General features: G+C 41.6%; 1 protein-coding gene across 1 annotated transcript in view; it reads right to left on the bottom strand.

The window, feature by feature from the left end:
* The window catches only part of LOC121321019 (phospholipid-transporting ATPase VA-like), a 58,113-nt gene that overhangs the window by 16,527 nt on the left and 26,425 nt on the right, over positions 1–15,161 (bottom strand). The window contains exons 3-13 of the mRNA XM_041259916.1: positions 13,617–13,702; positions 12,276–12,382; positions 11,512–11,643; positions 10,910–11,040; positions 10,562–10,814; positions 9,437–9,654; positions 9,021–9,215; positions 7,860–8,391; positions 2,502–2,605; positions 1,888–1,965; positions 1,585–1,627 (exon numbers count right to left, since the gene is read on the bottom strand). Of these exons, the coding sequence (XP_041115850.1) occupies positions 1,585–1,627; positions 1,888–1,965; positions 2,502–2,605; positions 7,860–8,391; positions 9,021–9,215; positions 9,437–9,654; positions 10,562–10,814; positions 10,910–11,040; positions 11,512–11,643; positions 12,276–12,382; positions 13,617–13,702 (1,879 nt within the window). The remainder of the gene's footprint in view (positions 1–1,584; positions 1,628–1,887; positions 1,966–2,501; positions 2,606–7,859; positions 8,392–9,020; positions 9,216–9,436; positions 9,655–10,561; positions 10,815–10,909; positions 11,041–11,511; positions 11,644–12,275; positions 12,383–13,616; positions 13,703–15,161) is intronic.

Raw genomic sequence — 15,161 nt, 5'->3', positions numbered from 1 at the left:
GCAATATTACACCTGAAACACAGTCACAACAATGCTACATCTGAAACACAGTCTCAGTCACAGCAACGCTACATCTGAAACACACACAGTCACAGCAATGAAACAGTCACAACAATGCTACATCTGAAACACAGTCTCAGTCACAGCAATGGTACATCTGAAACACACACAGTCACAGCAATATTACACCTGAAACACAGACACAGTCACAGCAATACTACAACTGAAACAGACACAGTCACAGCAATACACCTGAAACAGACAGTCACAGCAATGCTACATCTGAAACACACACAGTCACAGCAATAACACATCTGAAACACACAGTCACAGCAATGCTACACCTGAAACACAGTCACAGCAATGCTACATCTGAAACAGGCACATTCACAGCAGGGTGGAAAATGTCATATCACTCCGGTTCTAGTCCCTGCAGTGGTTGCCTGTCAGGTTTCGTGTTGATTTTAAAATTTGTATTCTTACTTTTAAGGCTTTACGTACCCAAATAACAGCTTGAGTAGTTCTTTACATTGCAAATGAGAACACAGTCGAAATCACTGCCTGATTCACAAAGCTGTACTGAAAACCTGCTCAATGTCATGTCTCCAAATTGCTTCATTTATGCCTAAACTTTGCTCAGTTTGAAGTAATCTATGAAACTAAACGGTGGGCAATGTGCCTAACATACTTGTGGCTATCAGTTAGTTTGGTTGACAGTTTGTATTACTTGAATTAAAAGTTTAGATATAAGAAAACCTCTCCAAACCATCCCATCTTAGTAACCTAGCATTACACCAGCGCTGTGTTCAGAGTGTGCTCACCTAAAAGATGCAGATTCTTTTATATCAGCGCTGTGTTCAGAGTGTGCTCACCTAAAAGATGCAGATTCTTTTATATCAGCGCTGTGTTCGGAGTGTGCTCACCTAAAAGATGCAGATTCTTTTATATCAGCGCTGTGTTCAGAGCGTGCTCACCTAAAAAATGCAGATTCTTTTATATCAGCGCTGTGTTCAGAGCGTGCTCACCTAAAAGATGCAGATTCTTTTATATCAGCGCTGTGTTCAGAGTGTGCTCACCTAAAAGATGCAGATTCTTTTATATCAGCGCTGTGTTCAGAGTGTGCTCACCTAAAAGATGCAGATTCTTTTATATCAGCGCTGTGTTCAGAGTGTGCTCACCTAAAAGATGCAGATTCTTTTATATCAGCGCTGTGTTCAGAGTGTGCTCACCTAAAAGATGCAGATTCTTTTATATCAGCGCTGTGTTCAGAGTGTGCTCACCTAAAAAATGCAGATTCTTTTATATCAGTGCTGTGCTCAGAGTGTGCTCACCTAAAAAATGCAGATTCTTTTATATCAGTGCTGTGCTCAGAGCGTGCTCACATAAAAGATGCAGATTCTTTTATATCAGCGCTGTGTTCAGAGTGTGCTCACATAAAAGATGCAGATTCTTTTATATCAGCGCTGTGCTCAGAGCGTGCTCACCTAAAAGATGCAGATTCTTTTACATCAGCACTGTGTTCAGTGTGCTCACCTAAAAGATGCAGATTCTTTTATATCAGCGCTGTGTTCAGAGTGTGCTCACCTAAAAGATGCAGATTCTTCTCCAATCGCAGAGCCGACTCAGAGTGTGCTCTCACCTAAAAGATGCAGATTCTTTTGACTTTCAGCCAACATGCATATTCTTCTTTATTTAATACCTGAAGGATACGACACAGGGTTATTCTTTTTTGGTGCTTTAAGTTGCTTTATTTTCTATTGAAATTCAAAAACGCTAAGCCTCAAAAATCAGTCAAACATCCAGATGTCTCCTATAGTCCTAACATTCACAGGAGAGTGGGACATTTGTGAAAAGGCAATATAGTGCCCTGATAAAATGAGGCTCTATCAAAAGGTTTTGATGAAAATGTATTTCTGCTTCCAGATGACTTTTTAACCAACATGCATATTCTTCTTTATTTAATACCTGAAGGATACGACACAGGGTTATTCTTTTTTGGTGCTTTAAGTTGCTTTATTTTCTATTGAAATTCAAAAACGAACTAAGCCTCAAAAATCAGTCAAACATCCAGATGTCTCCACTATAGTCCTAACATTCACAGGAGAGTGGGACATTTGTGAAAAGGCAATATAGTGCCCTGATAAAATGAGGCTTTATCAAAAGGTTTTGATGAAAATGTATTTCTTCTGTTTCTAAAATAACTCCTTCAAGTGGACCTTCACATATTCCAGGACACCATAGTAACCAAGTAACATCAAAGCAGTTGTGAAATAAACCAAATGTGGTCTTTATCATATGTGTAAAAGGTCAAAACAAATGTGACTGAGAAGCACTGCATGCCAAAGACAATACAACGCCATCTCCTTCTGAATCACAAGCGCTAGAAATGACAATCACTTGGTAACAGGATCACAGTGATGGGAGTTGTTCTAGGAGTTTCAGAGCTCTGAATATAAAGACGGTCTCTCAAGCTGTTTAAGAGCTGAACGTTGGAGGCTTACCCTTTTGGCAATACAGAGAGTCCGAAGGCCGTCAGCAGCATAGAGGTTTAGGTAATTCTGGGTTTTATTCAGAATCTTTCTTTGGTGTTTGCCACTGTTCTCATCTAGAAGAAAAGAACCAATCATATTAGTCTCACACAAATCATAAGTGGCACTCCAGAGAATGCGGACTCATTTAAAGCCACGTCTTTAAAAGATAATACCACAATTTGTATGTAGTTCATTGCACTGTAAAACTAAACAGGACTGCCAGCTGTATGCATCAGACCTTCAGAAGTTAGCGCTGTTAAAAGCAGTTCTCTTTTGAGTTTTGTTCTTAGAATACTGATGTTGTGGTTGAATTGTTTAATAGGAAGTGTGACTGTATGGCTCAGCTAATCTGATAAAAACCCTGTTTACATATAGTGATTCAGCTGTTTAAAATGAACTTATATCGTCATGTGAAATTTGATTATAATGGATAAAAATGCTCCTACAAGCATAGCGTACCCCAATACAGTAAATAAATCCTGTTAGTTAATGTGTGTGTATTGCTTGCTCTGTATTCAGTTCTGTCTCTTTCTTGTTAGTTAATGTGTGTGTGTATTGCTTGCTCTGCATTCAGTTCTGTCTCTTTCTTGTTAGTTAATGTGTGTGTGTATTGCTTGCTCTGCATTCAGTTCTGTCTCTTTCTTGTTAGTTAATGTGTGTGTGTATTACTTGCTCTGCATTCAGTTCTGTCTCTCTCTTGTTAGTTAATGTGTGTGTGTATTACTTGCTCTGCATTCAGTTCTGTCTCTTTCTTGTTAGTTAATGTGTGTGTGTATTGCTTGCTCTGCATTCAGTTCTGTCTCTTTCTTGTTAGTTAATGTGTGTGTGTATTACTTGCTCTGCATTCAGTTCTGTCTCTTTCTTGTTAGTTAATGTGTGTGTGTATTGCTTGCTCTGCATTCAGTTCTGTCTCTCTCTTGTTAGTTAATGTGTGTGTGTATTACTTGCTCTGCATTCAGTTCTGTCTCTTTCTTGTTAGTTAATGTGTGTGTGTATTACTTGCTCTGCATTCAGTTCTGTCTCTTTCTTGTTAGTTAATGTGTGTGTGTATTGCTTGCTCTGCATTCAGTTCTGTCTCTTTCTTGTTAGTTAATGTGTGTGTGTATTACTTGCTCTGCATTCAGTTCTGTCTCTTTCTTGTTAGTTAATGTGTGTGTGTATTGCTTGCTCTGCATTCAGTTCTGTCTCTTTCTTGTTAGTTAATGTGTGTGTGTATTGCTTGCTCTGCATTCAGTTCTGTCTCTTTCTTGTTAGTTAATGTGTGTGTGTATTACTTGCTCTGCATTCAGTTCTGTCTCTCTCTTGTTAGTTAATGTGTGTGTGTGTATCACTTGCCCTGCATTCAGTTCTGTCTCTTTTTTGTTAGTTAATGTGTGTGTATTACTTGCTCTGCATGCTGATGTAAACAAACTTATATCGTCATGTGAAATTTGATTATAATGGATAAAAATGCTCCTACAAGCATAGCGTACCCCAATACAGTGAAATTTGTGTGTATTATTGCTCTGCATTCAGTTCTGTCTCTTTCTTGTTAGTTAGCGTGTGTGTGTATTGCTTGCTCTGCATTCAGTTCTGTCTCTTTCTTGTTAGTTAATGTGTGTGTGTATTACTTGCTCTGCATTCAGTTCTGTCTCTTTCTTGTTAGTTAATGTGTGTGTGTATTGCTTGCTCTGCATTCAGTTCTGTCTCTTTCCTGTTAGTTAATGTGTGTGTGTATTACTTGCTCTGCATTCAGTTCTGTCTCTTTCTTGTTAGTTAATGTGTGTGTGTATTACTTGCTCTGCATTCAGTTCTGTCTCTTTCCTGTTAGTTAACGTGTGTGTGTATTGCTTGCTCTGCATTCAGTTCTGTCTCTTTCCTGTTAGTGTGTGTGTGTGTATTGCTTGCTCTGCATTCAGTTCTGTCTCTTTCTTGTTAGTTAATGTGTGTGTGTATTGCTTGCTCTGCATTCAGTTCTGTCTCTTTCTTGTTAGTTAATGTGTGTGTGTATTGCTTGCTCTGCATTCAGTTCTGTCTCTTTCTTGTTAGTTAATGTGTGTGTGTGTATCACTTGCCCTGCATTCAGTTCTGTCTCTTTTTTGTTAGTTAATGTGTGTGTATTACTTGCTCTGCATGCTGATGTAAACAAACTTATATCGTCATGTGAAATTTGATTATAATGGATAAAAATGCTCCTACAAGCATTCAATACAGTAAATAAATCCTGTTAGTTAATGTGTGTGTATTACTTGCTCTGCATTCAGTTCTGTCTCTTTCTTGTTAGTTAATGTGTGTGTGTATTGCTTGCTCTGCATTCAGTTCTGTCTCTTTCTTGTTAGTTAATGTGTGTGTGTATTGCTTGCTCTGCATTCAGTTCTGTCTCTTTCTTGTTAGTTAATGTGTGTGTGTATTGCTTGCTCTGTATTCAGTTCTGTCTCTTTCTTGTTAGTTAATGTGTGTGTGTATTACTTGCTCTGCATTCAGTTCTGTCTCTTTCTTGTTAGTTAATGTGTGTGTGTATTGCTTGCTCTGCATTCAGTTCTGTCTCTTTCTTGTTAGTTAATGTGTGTGTGTATTGCTTGCTCTGCATTCAGTTCTGTCTCTTTCTTGTTAGTTAATGTGTGTGTGTATTGCTTGCTCTGCATTCAGTTCTGTCTCTTTCTTGTTAGTTAATGTGTGTGTGTATTGCTTGCTCTGCATTCAGTTCTGTCTCTTTCTTGTTAGTTAATGTGTGTGTGTATTGCTTGCTCTGCATTCAGTTCTGTCTCTTTCTTGTTAGTTAATGTGTGTGTGTATTGCTTGCTCTGCATTCAGTTCTGTCTCTTTCTTGTTAGTTAATGTGTGTGTGTATTACTTGCTCTGCATTCAGTTCTGTCTCTTTCCTGTTAGTTAATGTGTGTGTGTATTGCTTGCTCTGCATTCAGTTCTGTCTCTTTCTTGTTAGTTAATGTGTGTGTGTATTACTTGCTCTGCATTCAGTTCTGTCTCTTTCTTGTTAGTTAACGTGTGTGTGTATTGCTTGCTCTGTATTCAGTTCTGTCTTTCTTGTTAATGTGTGTGTATTACTTGCTCTGCATTCAGTTCTGTCTCTTTCCTGTTAGTTAATGTGTGTGTGTATTGCTTGCTCTGCATTCAGTTCTGTCTCTTTCTTGTTAGTTAACGTGTGTGTGTATTGCTTGCTCTGCATTCAGTTCTGTCTCTTTCTTGTTAGTTAATGTGTGTGTGTATTGCTTGCTCTGTATTCAGTTCTGTCTCTTTCTTGTTAATGTGTGTGTATTACTTGCTCTGCATTCAGTTCTGTCTCTTTCCTGTTAGTTAATGTGTGTGTGTATTGCTTGCTCTGCATTCAGTTCTGTCTCTTTCTTGTTAGTTAATGTGTGTGTGTATTACTTGCTCTGCATTCAGTTCTGTCTCTTTCTTGTTAGTTAATGTGTGTGTGTATTACTTGCTCTGCATGCTGATGTAAATGAACTAGCCTCTCCTTGCCAAGGTGTCCCGTCTCTTCAGCTTCCTGCTTGCAGGCTCAAGTGTGTTTACATAAGAGTGAATACAAAGACGTACTCATTCCCTCCAGAAACACCTTATACCACTTAAATGACGGGGTAGTGCTATTTAAAAATATATTTGAGATTTAAAGATATATGTGGGCTGTTTGTGGGGGAAAAAAATGAAGCAAAGATTAGGCCTTTTATCCAGAATCCCCCCAGTGCCTATAGTTGGTATATTATCCAGGGCATGACTGTTTGTAATTGTTTAAACGTAGTTATTTGAAATATGTGTGGGATTAATATCCATCCATCTATGTACATGTGGGGAAAAATACCTACAGAAAACAAGGCATGTTATCAAAAATCCCCCAATGGCTACAGTGGTTGATACAGCCAGCGTACAGCGACAGACTTATATATATAGATATATAGATATATAGATTATTTATATAACCCTATATATATATCTATATATATATATATATATATATATATATATATATATATATATATATATATATATCTATCTATCTATCTATCTATCTATCTATATATATATATATATATAGGACACACACACACACACACACACACACACACACACACAATAAAATACAGAGGAATCTTTTCACACTTAGTTTAGAGAAATGACTGGAACATTTATACCACTGCCACATGAATGACGTCATTTAAAAAAAAACAGGAAATCCCAGCTCCCTGCTCAGATGGTTATTTTTTCCTACACTACCAAGGTTACACCCAGGACAGAACTTCACCTCAACACTGCAGAGCTGTATAGAGGTCTGGGACTGACAGCGCACACTGCAGAGCTATATAGAGGTCTGGGACTGACAGCGACACTGCAGAGCTGTATAGAGGTCTGGGACTGACAGCGACACTGCAGAGCTGTATAGAGGTCTGGGACTGACAGCGACACTGCAGAGCTGTATAGAGGTCTGGGACTGACAGCGACACTGCAGAGCTGTATAGAGGTCTGGGACTGACAGCGACACTGCAGAGCTGTATAGAGGTCTGGGGCTGACAGCGACACTGCAGAGCTGTACAGAGGTCTGGGGCTGACAGCGACACTGCAGAGCTGTATAGAGGTCTGGGGCTGACAGCGACACTGCAGAGCTGTATAGAGGTCTGGGGCTGACAGCGACACTGCAGAGCTGTATAGAGGTCTGGGGCTGACAGCGACACTGCAGAGCTGTATAGAGGTCTGGGACTGACAGCGACACTGCAGAGCTGTATAGAGGTCTGGGACTGACAGCGACACTGCAGAGCTGTATAGAGATCTGGTATGGACAACTCCCTATCGAGCAGCCGACCCGTAAACTAATGCTGTCAACACCCATCACAGAACTCTGTCTAATTCAGATCCACTGAATCTTACAACAGAAAAGTATGATGAAAGTGCACAGCTTGAGTATTTGAAGTAGGTGTTTAAGTGTCTGTGGAGCTTCATACAGCCCTAATAGACAATCATTTTAACGAAAACAATGACGCAAACGTGTGCAAGGGCGGTGTGTGGATGTTCAGACGCACACACTAAGGTTCTCCTTGTTTAATAGAAGGAATCACTTCCAGATAAGATCATGTTTAATACTGTATTAAAGTTGGCAGTTCCCGCCCCCAGGATAATTCCCTCAGTTAACAGATATCTACATGGCCACCACAGACCTTCTTAAAAAAAGACAATATGATCTGATTGCACCCAAGTCCACTTCACAACATTAACATATTGAATTACATACTGCTCTGTAGTTTTCTATATATTTTAGTGAGGTCTCAATCCTAAGATTGGCGCTGATGCTCACCCTTTGTCCGTCGCTGTGCACAGCAGAGTATCCCAGCCTACCTGTGGAGCTGGGCCTGGTGAGATCCATGAGAGCGGAATCGGCTCCTTTGGTGTAAACGACGATCTCGCCGGTCAGCGGGTGCCTCACCACCACCGACATCCTCTTCCTGGTCGCGTCGAAGCCCAGGGTGTGCAGGAGTTCAAAGGTCAGCTCGCCCAGGTGTGGCAGCTCCACAGTCACCTGCTCAGGCAGCCTCCCCACCAGCGCGCAGTTGTAGGCTCTGGCTGCATAGACGAGAGCTGCTTCGTCCGGGGACTCTGCCTCGTAGCGCAGCTCCCCGTCTCCCCCCGGAGGGCTGGCCGGACCGGCCTGACTTCGGGGCGCCGGGCCCAGCTCCTCCTCCAGTCCCATCAGAGTGCTCTCTGCGGAGGGAGAAGAGAGGAGGCTGGAGCACGTCTTGTGCGTCGATCTGTTGGTTACCAGACTGGAGGAACTGCTGCTGTTCGACCCAGTCAAGCGGCTGGGAGTGAAGCGGCGGATAAAGTCTTCGATGGTCTTCACCGGAGACTTCAGCTCCAACCTGACACGGACCTTGGGAAAAATAAAGAAACAAATCAATAATATTATGCAAAACAGAAGCAGCATGCATTAATAATGGCTTCAGAGACTAGAAGCAGGAGAGCCCAGTGTGGAATTCACCTCCAAGCAGATATATGTTGGTGCCGTCAGTCCAGTCTGCACCCGTTTATCCATCACTCTCAGTGAGTGGTCGGTCAGCGCTGGAACACACTGATTCTAATACAGAATACCGCATGCAGCAGTCACACGCACACTCCAACTTCTCTGTGTTTATAACTTATTACTGTAGGTTTGTTTGGATGCTTGAAACGCCATTTAAATACAGTACAGTACACAACTGTACAGTGAATGTTTTTTTTTCAGTACTGTAACTTAAATTGCAGTATAAATTGTATGCGATGTTACTGTAAATTCATTGTTTTTTTAGAAATGTTACTTTTTTATAAAAAAAAAGCTGGAAGCCCCAGCTCCCATGCTTAACTGCTTTCTAGCTTTGGCTTGATGAAGGTTAGCTGTGTTCTATATTAATGGCGTTGCTCCAATAGAACATTCTTCTGGAAAGGTTTTTTTTCAGCTCAGTTCAGCGTTGTTTTGGAACATGGAAACCGCATCAGAATAAAGCAACCATGGGTTGAACTGACCTTGTGTCTTGGCTGATTCGGTGAAGAGACCACGACTGTATTGCAAATTGTTAAGGCGATGAAGAAATCGATAATGTCAGACAGTTCAGAGGCGAGGTGGTTCATAGGCTGCCCCTGGCTTCTCATCAAGTATAACTGGCTGGAACATTCATTAACCTTGTCAAACAATTTTGGGTCAGGGGTGATGTCTTTCTCCTAGTGAAACCAGGACACAAAATATGCATAAGGCTTTTAAATGGGCAGCAATCTGACAAGCTCATCATGTGCAAGACTAGGTCAGCAAGTGAGCCCTACTGTACTGTACTATACAGTGTTACAGAGGTCAAGCTCATCATGTGTAATACTTGTAAGGCTTGTATAGTAACAGTGTAGAGTCATGAACCCCATTCTCCCACTCCCCCAGTGCCAGCACTCACCATTGGGCTGCTGAACGCAGTGTGCTTGGAGAGGATGCTGGCCCTCTTTGCCTCAGCTCTGCTGCCTGTCCTCCGGTGGGACTTGGTGCTCTGTGAGCGATGCATGCCTTTGACACTGTGATGGCTCGTCACGCTGTCCCGTCTGGGCAGGGTCCCCACTTTGGAGGTACACTCCTCCTCTTCAGAGTCAGCCTCTTGGTATGTGGCTATCCTTCTCGCTGAGGAGACAATGACAGGAAGCTCACAGGATTGTTTCTGGTGATTTTGAACCGGTTTGAGGTAGCTCTGTGTTGGTCTAGTCTTGGCAGCGCTCTTTCAGAGATTAATCTGGAGAGCACCACGGCAGTAGAACAGATGTGCCTGCAGCTGCAGCAGCACACCGATATAACGCAACAGACCTGTGTGTGCCCTTGACAAACACATCCTTTCGAATTTTCATTTCCACTGCATTGTTACTGCATTTGCTGGTGGTTGTTTTATTCTCAATGTATGTTTTCATGGTAACATCTGCCTGTCCTGTAGCTGTTTCCATTTCCTCCTGGTTTATTAAGCTAGCTGTCCCGCCCCTGATAGTAATCTAGTCGCTCTCTTCCACAGACTGAAGCTCCATCTGTGCATCCTCTTTACAATTCAGGATGCAACATCTGCTGAAAACTGTCTAAACAGATTCTGAAGTCATCACGTCTGACAAGCACACGTTTCAAAAAAAGATTCTGTTCACAGCTGATATGAAGGGGATCAATCTGGCAACAAATGTAGCTTGGAAATCTGAAAAACGAACACTTGGCAACACTTGAGTTCGGAGCATTTGCCCTTCAGCGTGAACGCTCCAAACGTTCCCGGGAACGATTAAAACGAACCGTTTTGTATAGTCTATTGTATAAACTCAATCTGTGGAGAATGGTAGAGATATCTGTGTGTGAATGTTTGAGTGTGAGAGGGTCAGTCAACGCACGCAGTAGGTAAAGGACAAACACGTGTAGGTTTGGGTCGGGTTACGGGTCTTATTAAAGCGGGTCGGGCCGCAGGTAAGAAGACAGTGCTGCAACGGGTTGCAGGTTGGGGTCGGAAGCGGGACTCTGCCTCCATTGTACAACCCTCCCCCATTGTGAAATCCAGACTCACCATTTGCATCGTGGGAGTACTCCTCTCCCATCACGGTGCACCTTCGGAAGACCATCTTGTTCTCTGTGAGGGTGCCGGTCTTGTCAGAGAAGATGTACTGCATTTGTCCCAGATCCTCGGTGATGTTCAGCGCCCGGCACTGCAGGTGGGAGTCTGTCTCCTCGTCATACAGATCCAAGTCTTGATGAATAAAGTACACTTGGCAGATTTTTACAATTTCAATGGAGACGTAGAGAGAGATGGGAATCAATACCTGCAAATAAGAAGAATGATTTGGAATAATAATAATAATAATAATAATAATAATAATAAATAATAATAATAATAATAATAATAAAGCTATTTCACCTGAAAGATGATGATCATAGTTAAGAAGAGGTATACTGCAGATAACGCTGGTGATAGGGCAGGTCCTTCTGGGCTCGGAACATCAAAAACAGGTCGGTGCTCTCCATACTGCCACACCCACAGTCCGTGCCCTGAACATTTAAAAAAACAGACCAAAACAAAATCATCAATTCATTTCTATATCAGAAAGATCTGTTATAAATAACAATGGATAAGTTTGTATGTAAAGTGCAGTACAGTGTGTATCTGCCTGCTCACCATTAAGGATGTGTCACAATGCCAGTGATCTTATCCTGGGCAGAGGTCATCCAGTGCACAGAACTCACAGCACAGTGCCAAAGGTAACAAATAACACTACTTTGAATGTGTCATGTGTAGGGCCTCTCCTCTTCTAATCACTGAATGTGTCATGTGTAGGGTCCCTCCTCTTCTAAATCACCGAATTTGTCATGTGTAGGGTCCCTCTTCTAATAACTTAATATGTCATATGTGGGGTCCCTCTTATAATTGTGCACAGTTTGAGCAGGGAGAACAGATGACAGTTCTTAGAATAATCAGACACCTCTGCACATGAACATTGACTCAAATTGCTTGTAACTTACCAACGGCAGCAAAGAGGCACATGACCAAAAGTATGATGACACACCAAAACACATGTACATTCATCTGTCTTTCCAGCTTGCTGCGTTTGTAACGAGGTCCGTTGTTATTCAACATGGCTTTGGTTTCATGACCTGGAGAACACAAATAAACAATCCGCCCCAGTGAATAACTTTCAAACAATTAATATACCAGGCCAAAAAAACCTTACAATTCTGTTTAAAAAGTACAAATTAAACAGTTCCTGGATGGCAACAGAAAGAAATGAAACATTAAAAAAGACCAATTTTAAACATGAAAGATGTCAAGAAAGAAATCCAGTGTAACAAAAGTAGAAGCAACAGGAGTACATGAATTGGAAACAAGCAGGACCTTCCATGTGAGGGTTACTTCTGTACAGCTACATTTCAATCAATATAAATCACTATCATCCGCTGCACTTCAATCAATACAAATCATTATCATGAAAATCAGAAACACTTTAACTCTTTAACCCTGTAATGCCCATTCCTGTATCTCGTGTGATGCTCTCATCTATATTATTATTATTATTATTATTATTATTATTATAATCACTATTATTATTATTCTTTAAATTCTGCCTCAAGACAGAATTGTTCATATGCAGCACATCATATGAAAACAGTGTTTTGTACAAGAAACGGAATCTAATTCCATGAAGTAGTTTTCTTCTTTTAAAATGCTTGGGCATTACAGGGTTCAGACGAGTGGCAAAGGGTATCGCTGGCCTGCAGTGGTTCCACACCTGCATAAATGACGATCCCTACGGCTTCCTCCGTGTTTCTTATCGTGCATCCTCGCAGTAACAGGTTCTCCTTGCAAAGCCCGTCTCTCCTTCCACTTCGGTGTATCCTACAAACAAACAACACTACAAATCAGGTACAGCAGAACCCCTTTGCACAATACGCTTTCAATAATATTCACTATTCCAACAGTGCAAAGGCAGGCTGATCTCAGCGTATTATACAATAATATTCACTGTTCCAACAGTGCAAAGGCAGGCTGATCTCAGCGTATTATACAATAATATTCACTATTCCAACAGTGCAAAGGCAGGCTGACCTCAGCGTATTATACAATAATATTCACTATTCCAACAGTGCAAAGGCAGGCTGACCTCAGCGTATTATACAATAATATTCACTATTCCAACAGTGCAAAGGCAGGCTGACGTCAGCGTATTATACAATAATATTCACTATTCCAACAGTGCAAAGGCAGGCTGACGTCAGCGTATTATACAATAATATTCACTATTCCAACAGTGCAAAGGCAGGCTGATCTCAGCGTATTATACAATAATATTCACTATTCCAACAGTGCAAAGGCAGGCTGATCTCAGCGTATTATACAATAATATTCACTATTCAAACAGTGCAAAGGCAGGCTGCTCTCAGCGTATTATACAATAATATTCACTATTCCAACAGTGCAAAGGCAGGCTGCTCTCAACGTATTATACAATAATATTCACTATTCCAACAGTGCAAAGGCAGGCTGATCTCAGCGTATTATACAACACAGTAGCAGTGCATGTCTCTTCACAGTTCATCCTTTTACAAAGTCTTTTTTGTTTTTTTAACCTGGTCAGCATGGTTAAACATCTGGGCTGGTTGGTAGGCTGAAGCACTTGGGTATTAAGTGAGCTGCACAGCCATCGACTGAGGCACTTTAAGACACAAAGTGACCTGATTAGCCCTGGTGCCTGTGTTCCTAATGTAATAAAACACATCAGTGACAAACTGCTCTGCACAAGCCAGGGCCGCACTCCGCAGTATCCTGGCAACCAAAGGCTAAGAGGAGGCACCAGACACCTGGCTTCCATCAAACCCCAATATAAATGGCAATCATTTAAACAAGGGATTTGACTCTAATAGGATTTCCAGATCAGACTCATTACATAATTCCTCATTGCCAGAGCTGGATTCACAGTTAAGCAGTTCTGTGGAGCTGGCATTGGTAGGGTACTTTAGTTCCATTAGCAGAACACATGATTTGGGGCCGAGACTGATAATGTAGTCATTAAGTGACCACTGGATGCAACACAAGCAAAGCAAGGGCTGATCGCACTTCAAGCAATACTTACATGTAACCCCGGAACCTGTTCAGATCATTGTTGGGCTTCTCACATTCGATTACTGTCTTATACTGTGTGGGGTCAAACTCACAGTCCTGAAAAACAAAAAACTGACACATAAGAACACGAGCAGAGACCTGAAGCAAGGATGCAATTCTACTGACACATAAGAACACGAGCAGAGACCTGAAGCAAGGATGCAATTCTACTGACACATAAGAACACGAGCAGAGACCTGAAGCAAGGATGCAATTCTACTGACACATAAGAACACGAGCAGAGACCTGAAGCAAGGATGCAATTCTACTGACACATAAGAACACGAGCAGAGACCTGAAGCAAGGATGCAATTCTACTGACACATAAGAACACGAGCAGAGACCTGAAGCAAGGATGCAATTCTACTGACACATAAAATTCACGAGCAGAGAGACCTGAAGCAAGGATGCACGAGCAGAGACCTGAAGCAAGGATGCAATTCTACTGACACATAAGAACACGAGCAGAGACCTGAAGCAAGGATGCAATTCTACTGACACATAAGAACACGAGCAGAGACCTGAAGCAAGGATGCAATTCTACTGACACATAAGAACACGAGCAGAGACCTGAAGCAAGGATGCAATTCTACTGACACATAAGAACACGAGCAGAGACCTGAAGCAAGGATGCAATTCTACTGACACATAAGAACACGAGCAGAGACCTGAAGCAAGGATGCAATTCTACTGACACATAAGAACACGAGCAGAGACCTGAAGCAAGGATGCAATTCTACTGACACATAAGAACACGAGCAGAGACCTGAAGCAAGGATGCAATTCTACTGACACATAAGAACACGAGCAGAGACCTGAAGCAAGGATGCAATTCTACTGACACATAAGAACACGAGCAGAGACCTGAAGCAAGGATGCAATTCTACTGACACATAAGAACACGAGCAGAGACCTGAAGCAAGGATGCAATTCTACTGACACATAAGAACACGAGCAGAGACCTGAAGCAAGGATGCAATTCTACTGACACATAAGAACACGAGCAGAGACCTGAAGCAAGGATGCAATTCTTCATAGAGTTTATCCTGAAATGGTAACTTCACTAACAGACAGAACTGTCGGTGAAAGGTACACCTGGCTTCAGGCTGGTTAAATGTTGCATTCAAGTTCTAACAACAGTAAGATTCACGTTTCAAGAGTTGAAATCTGGTTTGGATTTGACTTGGCCAGTGCAGTGTTGAATTTGGGATATTTGCTCTAAGTATCCACAGCTGGACCAGCTGAACACACAAAGAAAAAGTCAACTGTGATTAGAATGTGTTTATAACAACCCGATAATGCGTGTCAAGGCCAATACATATACTGATCTTAATCATGGGGTAGGGCCATTCTGGAGGACAGACCTTTCTGTAGATTTCTACCCTCTGAAGGAATTAAGAAGCAGCGATTACTCAGGAATAGTCACATATCTTTCCACAACAAATGAAGCCTTGCTGTCTTTTACTTGGGATCAGACCAATCCTCCCTGTCCATGGCAACACAAAACTATGTTAAT

The sequence above is a fragment of the Polyodon spathula genome, chromosome 9 (genome assembly GCF_017654505.1).
Source record: "Polyodon spathula isolate WHYD16114869_AA chromosome 9, ASM1765450v1, whole genome shotgun sequence".
Taxonomy (NCBI): Eukaryota; Metazoa; Chordata; class Actinopteri; order Acipenseriformes; family Polyodontidae; genus Polyodon; species Polyodon spathula.
Note: the sequence above shows the minus strand (reverse complement) of the source record. Positions and strands in the feature narration are given on the sequence as shown.